This window comes from Hydra vulgaris, chromosome 09 (genome assembly GCF_038396675.1).
Source record: "Hydra vulgaris chromosome 09, alternate assembly HydraT2T_AEP".
NCBI lineage: Eukaryota > Metazoa > Cnidaria > Hydrozoa > Anthoathecata > Hydridae > Hydra > Hydra vulgaris.
Window position 1 is genome coordinate 26,217,501 of NC_088928.1, and position 12,500 is coordinate 26,230,000.

The 12,500-nt window shown below is 26.5% G+C and overlaps 1 protein-coding gene across 3 annotated transcripts in view; it reads right to left on the reverse strand.

Annotated features, from left to right (window-relative positions):
* LOC105847707 (tyrosine-protein kinase receptor torso) overlaps nucleotides 1-12,500 on the reverse strand; it is a 64,416-nt gene that overhangs the window by 5,093 nt on the left and 46,823 nt on the right. For 2 of the 3 annotated variants that reach the window (XM_065805175.1, XM_065805177.1), the window contains 11 exons: nucleotides 10,058-10,132; nucleotides 9,887-9,950; nucleotides 9,748-9,810; nucleotides 4,762-4,903; nucleotides 4,413-4,651; nucleotides 3,275-3,459; nucleotides 3,006-3,080; nucleotides 2,821-2,928; nucleotides 2,518-2,732; nucleotides 2,089-2,129; nucleotides 1,860-1,956 (listed from right to left, as the gene is read on the reverse strand). In XM_065805175.1, the coding sequence (XP_065661247.1) occupies nucleotides 1,860-1,956; nucleotides 2,089-2,129; nucleotides 2,518-2,732; nucleotides 2,821-2,928; nucleotides 3,006-3,080; nucleotides 3,275-3,459; nucleotides 4,413-4,651; nucleotides 4,762-4,903; nucleotides 9,748-9,810; nucleotides 9,887-9,950; nucleotides 10,058-10,132 (1,304 nt within the window). The remainder of the gene's footprint in view (nucleotides 1-1,859; nucleotides 1,957-2,088; nucleotides 2,130-2,517; nucleotides 2,733-2,820; nucleotides 2,929-3,005; nucleotides 3,081-3,274; nucleotides 3,460-4,412; nucleotides 4,652-4,761; nucleotides 4,904-9,747; nucleotides 9,811-9,886; nucleotides 9,951-10,057; nucleotides 10,133-12,500) is intronic. The other variant, XM_065805176.1, reaches the window with a different exon arrangement.

Sequence of the window (12,500 nt, forward strand, 5' to 3'; positions counted from 1 at the left end):
TATGTAAATTATGTTAGTGTATTTTACAAATAGAGTGGTCAATGTTCTTAAAGAACAGAGCAATAATAAATTAGTAAAAAACACTTATCTAATTTTTATCTTCGACTTGAAGTTTCACCATTGCTGGATCATCAGGAAGAGTCTTCCTGATGATCCAGCAATGGTGAAACTTCAAGTCGAAGATAAAAGTTAGATAAGTGTTTTTTACTAATTTATATATATATATATATATATATATATATATATATATATATATATATATATATATATATATATATATATATATATATATATATATACACAGTAGTGGCCACAAAATTAAGGCACGTCATAAAAAATAACTCAAATTTTGCAGTGTAAAATTTTTATTGAATAAACACAATAGAAAATGCAAAATAAATGAAAAAAAAAAGATAAAAATTATCAAAAATTGTTAATATTCAATAAAATAAAAGATATAGCACCAAATTATAGCAAAAGTTTAAATGACTTGAATGTTATAGTTCAATACTTTGTCGGATGTCCCTCATTATTAAGCACAGCTTGTATTCTTTTTGGCGTACTATGTACTAATATTTTACAAAATTCTCAAGTGATTTCATTAGTCCACACTTCTTTAAAAACTTTTTGAAGATGTTCTTCAGATTTTGGCTGATGTGCTGCAACTTTCTGCTTCATTATATTCCAGCAGTTCTCGATAACATTAAGATTGGGTGAACTTGAGGGCCAATTAGATAATAATTCAATTTTATTATCAATAAACCACTTCTTAACTGTTTTAGCTGTATGGCAAGTGCTGAATCTTGCTGGAATTTGCTGGTTTTAGTAATTCCCATGTGCAGTTTCACTTTGTCTTTCAATACACTTAGATACTTTTGTGCATTAACTTTTTCACCTTTTTTAAAGATGTGCGACCCGCATCGGCCTTGCGCTGTGATTGCTCCACATACCATGACTGAAGGAAGATGTTTTACTGTTTTTATGGTATACTTTGGATTCAGACGTTCTCCCACAGGTCTTTTAACATAATTATAGCCCGTGCTTCTAATTTGTTGAAACGTACTTTCATCTGTAAACATTAGGCGTTCTCACCATTCCTGGTCTTCTTGCAACTAGACCAAAGTCATAACACAACCTTCTTCTAATTGTTCTCGAACTAATAGTAAATCCCCTTTCCATAGCAAGTTGTGATAACCTTGCAGATGTTGTGTGGGGCTCACTATTAACAACATTCTTTAGAAAACAATCTTCTCGTGATGTACTCACACATTTTCTACCACAATTTTTGCGATTTGAATAGTCTTTAACACACGTAAAGCATTTTGCATGGCACATCTTGATGTTTTTAATTATTTTGCTATACAACTTTGAGAATAGCCATCCGCAAATAGTGCACTTTTTTTACCTTTAACAAAGTTATTAATATTACTCTTTTTACCCATAATATCACAACTATGGCAACCTGACGGTGTAAAATAAATCAAAGTATCTTCAAAAATCAAAATATAATACAAAAATTTTTTGTATCCAAGGTAATAATGCCATAAATAAACAATAAGTTGAAAAAGTTTAAAATACGTAGCTTGCCTTAATTTTAGCCACTACTATATATATAAATACATATATATATATATATATATATATATATATATATATATATATATACATATATATATATATATATATATATATATATATATATACATATATATATATATATATATATATATATATATATATATATATATAAATCTTCAAGTATTTGGTTGCAGACTTTGCTCTAGTCTAGTTTGATAAACCAGTCCCAGCCCAATCTGTTTATTAATTACTGAAATGTTTATCCAGTTGTATATACTCACATCTGGTTTCCGCAGTTTTCTGGTTTTTCCATTCTGTAACCCATTTTAAGACAACGAAGAAGCTCATGGTTGTTTAAATTAGGATATGGTGATCCGCCTAAATTAAAGTAAGTTTACTTTATTGCAAAATAATTTACAGAAAAATTTTTTTTTCTCACAAAGATTTTTAATTTTTTTTTTTTTCAAAAAACTTGAAATAAAATTGTACTACAATTTAAAAATTCTTTACCTAAGGTAACAATTTCAAAAAGGACTATTCCATATGACCAACTAAATAAAATTGTTAAAAAAACTTAATGCAAACACTTTGAAAACAACAGTTCAATGAAAAAAGATTTAATATTGATAGTACTCAATGTTGTATTACGTGTTATATATAGCATTGTCTTAATGTTATATATAAGACATGATGACTAATATATATAAGACAAAACACCATAGTTACTAATAAAATTTTTCCGCTACAATAAACAAGTTTTGAAATTTGTGAAAAATAATCAAACAATTGACAAGTTGACTCTAGAAAAAAGTTTTTGTATTTAATGATATATGATTGTACTTTTGCTATTTTGCAATATTTTATATTGAATATATATTTATACTTATTTTTTATAGGTTATACACAAATAGCAACAGATTTTTGTGTCAAAATACATACACATCACTACAAGAAGTAAACAAAGAATCAAATATGGCTTCTACAGACATCCATTTAATGGGCAAACGACGATTATTTTTGCACACATATATTTGATCATCATTGATTTTTCTTGCTAAACCAAAATCTGATATTTTAACATTTCTTTTATTTCCTACAAGGATGTTTCTTGCAGCAAGATCTCTGTGTACCAACTTTGCAGCTCCTAAATATTCCTAAAGAAAAAAATTTTACATTTTGTAATTTAACTTTAACTAATTTAACTAAAATTTTTTATTTTTTTTATTTTAATTAATTGCTAACCATTCCTGATGCAATTTGCCATGCAAAGGAAAGAAGTTCGTTTGGCGCAATCATTAGATTTTCTTTATTTGGAGTGCTGATTTGATTGTCATCTAGCATGCTATCATTCTAGAAGAATTTCTACTCATAACATAACATTTAAAAATTTGAAATTAAAAATAATTTTTAATATTTAGGTTTATAACCTTTTGATCATCTAAATAACAATTTTCATAAAAAAATTGACCAGCTTTTTTTTTATATTCTTCATTAGAGCAAATCTAAAAAAAGTACATATCTAGAGTTAATGGAAAAACAAAAAAAAGAGCAAATTTATAGAACATTGAAACATGAAATATATAGAATGAATTTAGAAAACATGACCTAAATAGAAATAAAGTTATTAAACTAGACATATAAAATGGAGCTTAAAAGATATGAAAATATTCAAATCATAAACATAAAAATATCACACTATTGCTCGACTCTTTCTCATGAAACTGAGAAGATCTCCGTTTTCCATGTATTCAACAATTAGACAAAATGAATTTTTAAAAGTCGACCATCCAACCATATTTACAATGTTTTTATGATAACCTACATCCTTCATAATGTTGATTTCATCTCGAAAATCCAAGAGTTCGTTTTCAGTTGCTATATCTAAAACAACGATAAAAAATTTTAAAATTCTTTATTTATTTAATTTTTTTAATAAATCAATTTTAGTCTCTGATGGAGGTTATTTATATTTAAGCCACCTCTATTAAAAGCATATATATACTTTATTTTTGTATATGATTATAGTACATGTATAAAGATAAATAAACAAAATAAAAACAAGGTATAAAAATAAAAACTAAAAAAGAAAAACATGTGAAGCATAAATTAAAACAGAATAAAAACTCTTTAAACATTTACTATATAATTATGTTTGTAAACATTTACTATACAATAAAGATGATGTTTTCTTCATTTTGTTTTTCTGACAAACTTTTAAAAAAGTTAACATTTAATTGTTTTCAGTAAAAAAGTTTATCATTTTTATATTTTATAAATCAATTTTATCTAAATTTTCTTATGTATTGTTATTGCAAACAAATAATAAGTTAGGTTAGCCAGACTATCTTCAGTAAACTATTTATCAATATAAAATGTGTGTATATATATATATATATATATATATATGTATGTATGTATGTATGTATGTATATATAAGTATATATATATATATATATATATATATATATATATATATATATATATATATATATATATATATATATATATATATATATATATACATATATATGTATATATATATGTATATATATATGTATATATATATATTTATTATATATGTATATATATATATATATATTATATATATATTTATTATATATGTATATATATATATATATGTATATATATATATATATATTTATATATATGTATAAATATATATATATATATATTTATATATATATATATATATATGTTTATATATATACATATATGTATATATATTATATAGAAAGAGAGAGAAATATAGAAAAATTATACAGAGAAAAAGTGCACTAATTATAAGAAATAATCTTATAGAAATTAAAATTTACCTTTTAAACATTTAATAGCTACAACTTTAGGTGCAGTACCATCTGGATATTTTTCAAGAAAATTAAGAAGGGATTGTTGGTTTACATATTTGGCATTCATGTTAATTTCAGATTTTATTGCTCCTTTATAAACAGTTCCAAAAGCTCCCTCGCCTATTTTTTCTTTAAAACAAATGTCTTGAGGTAACATTTCCCACACATCAATTTGTTTTAAACTCACTTGAGTTTCAATGTATTGGCTAATTTATAAAAACAAAGTTATGAAGGAAATCTATGTGTAAATATAAAAAATATAAACAACCAAAGCTCAAAAAAAAAAATTTAAATACAAAAAAAAAAAAGTAAATACATTGCATAAAACCTAAAAAAATTATCTTTCCATTTTGATGAATGATTGGATCTTGTTTTTTTCCAAATACAAATAACTATCAGAATAATTATCAATGTTGCAGAAGGTACAGCAATCCAAACAATAATTGAAACTGAAAATTCTAAAATTTTCTAAAACAATTATTAATTTTGTATTTTTAAATTAAAAAAAATTAAAAACAAATTGTTAAAAAATATAAAGGTGAATGCAATAGAGAAAAAAATTTGGGGGGGAAGGAAGAGGGGAACGGGGGAAGGTGGGGGGGAAGGGGTCTAATTCATTAGTGTATTACGAATTGAGGAAGATTGGGTAAAAATTAAAAAAGTGAGGCCCCATTGTGATAACTAGGGGCCATATTTGGGTATACATACTACAAAGTGCTAACACAAGAGTATGAGGAGGGAGGAGGAGTACTAAAAAATTTAGCACTCCTCCTCCCTCCATTAAAGAAGGGGGAGGGGGCCTGAGACCAAAATGATGTCAATTTAAAAAAAAAATTTTATACAAGCAGATTTTAAAGGTATTTACATCTACAATGTCGTATAGAAATAATATTTTTGCTTTGAGGGGAATTTGATATAAGTTTTCTAATTTAAATAAATAAAAAATTTACCAGCGTTTTATTATTGTATTACCACTTGACTGCAAATCTAATTATTTACAAATATCAGCTATCTGTATTTGCTTCAAAGCAAACACATAAAGTTATTTCAAACACAGTTGTCATTTCACATAAGAAACTCTAATTGCTCTTAAGGTTTTAAAAAAAACGTGATTCAATGCAAACACATAAAGTCATTATTGCAAATACTAAATGCTAATTGCTCCAAAGTGGCTTGAAGAAATTATTATAAACAGCTTGCCTTGACAGGAGCAAAATTACTATTTTGATTGTGATGTAAACAATACTGATAAATCAATAATGCAAATAAGGATAAAGTCACATTGCTTAACTTATTGATGGCCTCATACTGAAAAACAATATGATCAAGTTCAACAGAAAACTAGAGAACTGAAAAAAGGCAGAATGAAGGAAATTACTTGGAACATCAAGAAGTCAAAGAGAAACGGAAAATCAGAATGGAACCTGGTTGACCGTCATTAGAAGTAGATCAACCTCTTCTTTTGAAGACGATTATTGATATTGCTGTCCATGATTCATCTAATGATGAAAGATGCCAGTCAGAGGTTCTTTAGGTAATATAATTTATAAAATAAATACCATTTTCTGTTAAGTATTTCATTATATCCAAGTATATCCCCTTATAGTTAGCTTTAAAACCCTTGATGAATTGATATCCGAGATGATTAAAATTGGATTCGCAATCAGCAAGATCGCCCTCTATACTTGTCTTCTTCCAAGAAGTTATGAAACATCAGAAGGCAAAAGACATGTCAAACAATCCCTGTTAGATTAATCAGAGCTCAGAATGAATCTCATATAAAACATGTTGATGGACTCTTCTGCAGTTCAACTATAGAATATGTTAAAGAAATTTGAGCTATTATGGGACCTGATGAAGTGTGTTTCATTAGTGCCAATTGGAATCACAGCAGCCAAAAAACAGATGTCGCTGTTGATGCATTTGGACTACTGGGTAACTCTTGTGGCTGCTAAACACAAGCTTACACCATCTGTATACGTTGGAATTACTATTAAAAGGATGGTCTAGGAAAAATAGATGCTGTTTCTTATTCTGGACCTACTAACATTACTATTCAATCAGAAAACAGGCGACCTCAACCACTTTTGCTCATGGATTAGACTTTCAGCAGCTCTAGGATATCAAAGAATTTGAACCTATTACCAGAGTTTCTCAAACTAATATGGTTAAGCCTAAATTTGTCTTTAGTGTCGATCGGGTATCTGACAAAAATTCTAGATAGCAGAAAGTAATTGAAATTAGAATTCACCATTTCTTGAAGAATAACCTCAATGCTCTTTTCATCATGATAAACGCTCCAGGATGCAGTGCATTCAATCGAGTTGAGCAACAAATGGCACCTTTTAGTAGAGAATTATCTGGAATGATTCTTCCACACAAGTATTATGCAACTCATCTTGATTCTCAAGGTAATTACAGATATTCGTGGACAAAAGTTAATTCGTAGTATATAAAATAAATTTTAACCTACAATAACCAATATATCTGATTATACCTCAAGAGGACGATAACCTTTTAGTTTGCGGATAACATTCACTACCTATTGTTTCAATCAAAGATCTCTTCAACAACACATAGGAAGATGATTGAATGAATTTATATTATAGATATAGAATAAAATTTGCTTAGTTTGATTAGTGGCAAAATCATATATATTATTTTTATTAAACTTTTGAATATTATAATTAAATTGTAAAATTTTACATTTTAATAAGTCCTAACTATAATATACTAAGATGCAGGGTTGTATGGTTTTAACCAAATGGTTTAAACCATTGGTTTAAACCATGGTTTAAACCAATTTAAAAAATGTTGGTTTAAACTAAATTAATGTTTTTTTAAAAAGATTTGAACTTACAACAGGAAACTAAAAGAGGGTTATGTTCACAAATAAAACTAATCTTCAATATAGAGGATTTTTCTGAATCCATGAATTTTGTTTTTGTTTTTTCATTGAATAGAGTCCTCAGTGTTATTATAGAACAGAGCAGTAATAAATTAGTAATAACACTTATTTATCTGTTTTCTTCTACAGGCTGTTTCTCCTTCAATAGGTTCATCAAGAAGCATTGCTTCCTGATGAACTTATTTCATCAGGAAGTTTTCTTAACGATATATATATATATATATATATATATATATATATATATATATATATATATATATATATATATATATATATATATATATAGATTTATATGTTTAGCAAAAGTATAAGTAGTTATAACATAATTTATTGATACCACAAAAATGTCTCAAAAAACTGGGCGCAAATGTGATATGATTTGGTTAAAATATACACAAGTGACTGTTCCGGAGAGAAAGGGGTGTAGAGCAGTTTGTAATGCGTGTAGAAAAGAAATGGAAGGTCAAATTCAAAGGATGCATGAACATATAAAAAAGTGCAAGCAATCACAACCCCATGAAATTATGGATTCAATTAAAGATCAACAACTTCTTGAAGGTAATTAAATGACAGCATTGTCATTTTAAATTTTATACTTTCCCTAAATTGTAAACATATATATTTAGAATAATTCAATAAACTGCAATTTCATTTTAAAGGTAACTCACCATCAACATCACAACAACAAATGAAAAGGTTTCAGCCCAATTCAACATCAGCTGATAAATATTTGAAAATTGATAAGTTTTTCACACAAACAAGCCTCAAAGAGAAAGATTTATTTGATCTGCAACTTGGTAGATTTATATACAGTACAAACTCTAGCTTCAGAACAGTTGAACACAAAGAAATTAAAAAATTTATCAATATGCTTTATCCAGGATACACTCTACCTAATAGAACTCAAATTGGAGGAGAAATATTAGATAGAGTTTACACAGAAGAAATTGAAAAATCTAATGTATTGAATGGAAAAATTGTAGCCATGTCTTTAGATGGCTGAAGTAATGTACATAATGAACCTATAGTTTGTATCTCTGTAATTACAGATAAAATTAACATTTTAGTAGAAACAATCAACACTTCTGCTCATTCACATACTGGTGAATATCTTACACAATTAGCAAGAGAAGCAATAGATTCTGTAAGATGTAAATTTGGATGCACAGTAAAAAGCTTTGTGACTGACAATGCAGCTAATATGAAATCAATGAGACAAGAAATGTCATCTGAAAAAGATATTATCATAACTTATGGGTGTGCTGCTCATATACTGAATCTTTTAGCAAATGATCTTAACATTGAAAATGTGAGCAAGCATGTTACACAAATAATAAAATATATAAGAAATAATTATCAAGCTGGAGCAATTTATAAATTAGGCGGAGGAACAAAATTGCCACTTCCTACTGAAACTCGCTGGAACTCTGTATGTGATTCACTTGAAAAATATCTCAACAACTGGAGCATCATTTTCACAATGTTTGAAAAAAATAAAGACTTGGATCCGATGATTGGTAAAAAAGTAAGGGATATACAGATATAGCGAAACGCAGAGGATTTATTAAAAATATTAAAACCAATTGCAGTAGCTCTAGATAAGTTTCAAAGTGATCAAACAAAAATAAGTGACACTGTTAAAATTTTTAAAAATTTGATGAACAGTTTATCATTTTTATCCAACGAAAAAAAAAAAATTGAATCTAGATACCTTCAGACTGTCAGTGATGCTCATTTACTGGCAAACACACTAGATCCTAGATATTTTTGATCTAATCTTTCTGAAAATGAAAATGAAGCTGCCATGAATTTCGCAGATAAAGAGTTCAAGAATTTGTTACCAATAATTTTCAAATTGAGATCCAAATCTGCTCCATTCGATAAAAGCTATTTGTATAGTGAATCTGTTTTAAAAAATGTATCACCAATAGAATGGTGGAAATCTCTAAAAATTGTGGATTGTAACATATTGAAGGTTTATTAAATGCACCAGTTTTTAGTGCTGGAATCGAAAAAAAAAATTTAACTATTGGCCTTGTTCATTCTAAGTTAACAAACCAATTGGGGGTAGCAGCAAAGCTTGTATTTATATATAGAACATTAAATAATGATGTATTGAATAATTTTGATGAAATATAACAGTAATATTGATAAAGAATATAGTTTACTCAAATAAAATGCGTTGTGCTTTTTTTTTTATTTAAATGGATAACTAAATACAACATTTTTTAATAAAAACCTAATTTAAACCAAAAAAACCATGGTTTTTTTGGTTTTTTTAAAAAAACCTATGGTTTTTGGTTTTTTTCAAAAAAACCGGTTTTTTTGCAATCCTGCTAAGATGTATTAACTAAAAAGTGAGGTAAAAAAAAAATAAAAAAATAAAAATTTTACTTGTAGAAGTAGAACTTATAATAGATAGGCTGCAATTTTCAAAATTATAAACATCTTGACAACCTGCCAATAATAAAATTATTTCAGATGAACATTTTTAAAAAGAATTAATTTTTATTATAAACAAATTTTTAAAAACCTGTGTAAGTAAATGATATTTCAGAAACATTTCCAACTGTACAATTTCCAATGTTTGTTAATATCTGGAAATTAAAAGCCATTTAAAATGTACAACTTCAATGGAATTCAATTTATAATAAAAACTAATAAAAAAACTAAAAAAAACAAAGTTATTTAAAAGAAAGGTAACCTTTAATCTAATAATGCAACCTTTAAGTCGATCATGTGATGGATTTATCATTTTAAAACTACCAGATAAGTTATTCTGAACCAAAATAATAAATATTAACGAAATATTTTCAATTATTATTATAACTATTAAAATATTTTCAATTTTGTACTTATTAGTTTTTAAAATATTGAATTAAAAAAAACCAAATTCAATTTAATTTTACTTCGAAGTTTTAAAAGTGTTTATGATACTAAGCAACATATTTTTGTGAAAGTTTAGTTTAGAAAGAAAGTTTGTAACAAAAAATAATATTATATTTATCATCATTGTTGATCTTTTGCAGCAAAATATTAAAATTGTAGTAATCTTTTTTCAAGTGCACATTGTGTGCAACTGTTATGAAAGAATATTGATTCTGTTGTAAAGTAATATATAGCCTTTAAACTAATTTTATTGCTGTCAATAAACAGTTGCCATTGATAAGATTGATATGAGATACCAACTTCTTGAAACAATCTCATCACATCTGAACAAAAGCAGAGAGACTTTTTGACTGTTAAGTCATTTAATATTAAGAAAACTTGTTTGCTAAACTATAACTATAGCTAAAATCTTATTTGTTTCAACTATTTTGTTTTCTGTTTAAAAAAGCAGCTAGTTTAAATCCACTGCTTAGCTTTTTTGCTAAGCGGTGGATTTAAACCTACCAAAACATTGGTGTGACTGCTGAAAACAGTTAATCAACTCAATTACTTTAGCTGTTGAAGAAATGTCTTAAAATGAATCATACAATTTTATAAACATTTGAACACAATTATATTGCATAGCAGCATTACATTGCAATATATAAAAAATATTTGAAAACCACAATGTTTTTTGAATCTCCTGTTAACTTATAGCTTAAAAAACATCACGGAGTTTTTAAATCATGCAGCTGTTTAAAGGTTTTATAATAAAACTTTTTTTTATTAATTTGCCATGACTCTACCCCCCCCCCCTCCTTTGGTAGTTTCTCTTTGTTAAAGTAAAAATCTGTTTATTCTTTACGTTTTATACTAATTAAAAAAGGATAATAATTTTTATGATAAATTTTTTTTTTCAAAAATGTATTTTTCATATATCGTTGGAAAGAAAATTTAATTTCATATTCGTTTAAGAACTGTGGGTTAAAAACAATTTGTTTAGAGAATATGATTTGTTATGTTTATGAAACAATTTATAAAAAACACTGTAAGTAATAAGATTCTTCAGTAATTATTGTTTTTATAATTTATTTAGTATGTACTTTTAATAAAATCATGTTATGAGATAAAATCTGAAATAAAAGTTATTTAAAACAATATGGTTAACTTACCCCTATAACATTTTAATGTTACGTTACGTATTGTAACGTAAACGAGATTCGTTACATTATGTGCAAAATGTCCATTATTTTTACGTAACAAAGATGTAACATTTTACGTAACAATACATAAGACTGTAATGTAACGTTACATGCAAAATGTCCACTATTTTTACGTAACCAACACATAACACTGTAACGTAACACTATGTGCAAAATGTTATGTAACATCACGTAACATTTTGACCTAATGACACGTCACATTGTAATCTATAAAATCTATCTATATAATTTTTTTTTTGTTTTTCCATATGTACATTTATATAAAGCGTATACACAAAATAAATGTGAAAGTTGAAAAACAACTAAAAAAATGTACTCCTCAATTTTTATTTCCAACCAAGTAATAATTTTAATACAATAATATAAGAAGATTAAACATTAAAAAAAAAATAATTATTCCTGTGGGAATCTAATAAAATTTCGAGCTTTTGCTTTAGTGGTACCCATAGGCTTGTGCAAAGAATAAGAATCAAAACTATTTGATGCTTTTTTAAATGATATTTTAATATCTTTAATGTTTCTGCAAAGCTTTTTTTTTTAATTTATTTTTCTTTTAATAATAGCCTAGTACTTTTCAATAACTCTCAATTCTGGGCAGTTTGGAGGATTTTCTGTTTTAGGCACAAATTTCACATTATTCTTTTTTTACCATTCCATAGCTAGTTTACAATAATGATTTGAAGCTAAATCAGGCCAGAACACAGGTCTGTTATTGTGTGATTTAATGAGGTAAAAGGCGTTTTTGTAAACATTCTTCAACATATATTTGACCAGGAAGTGTGGACTGAGAAATATAAGGTGTTGATTTTTTGCCACAACTGCAAATAGCTTGCCAAATCAAAGCTTTTTTAGCAAACTTGTCATGTTTTGTGTATTTAAATTTCTTATCTGATTTTCCTCTATATTTGGCAATATAATAAATAGCACCAGGAATTTGTTGCTGATCGTACTTGATATAAGTTTCATCGTCTTCAATAATACAGAAATTTTTAGAAATAAAATTGTCACACAACTTTTTTCCGCAGGTTCTTGCACTTTTTTGTTGAGTTTCAGAAC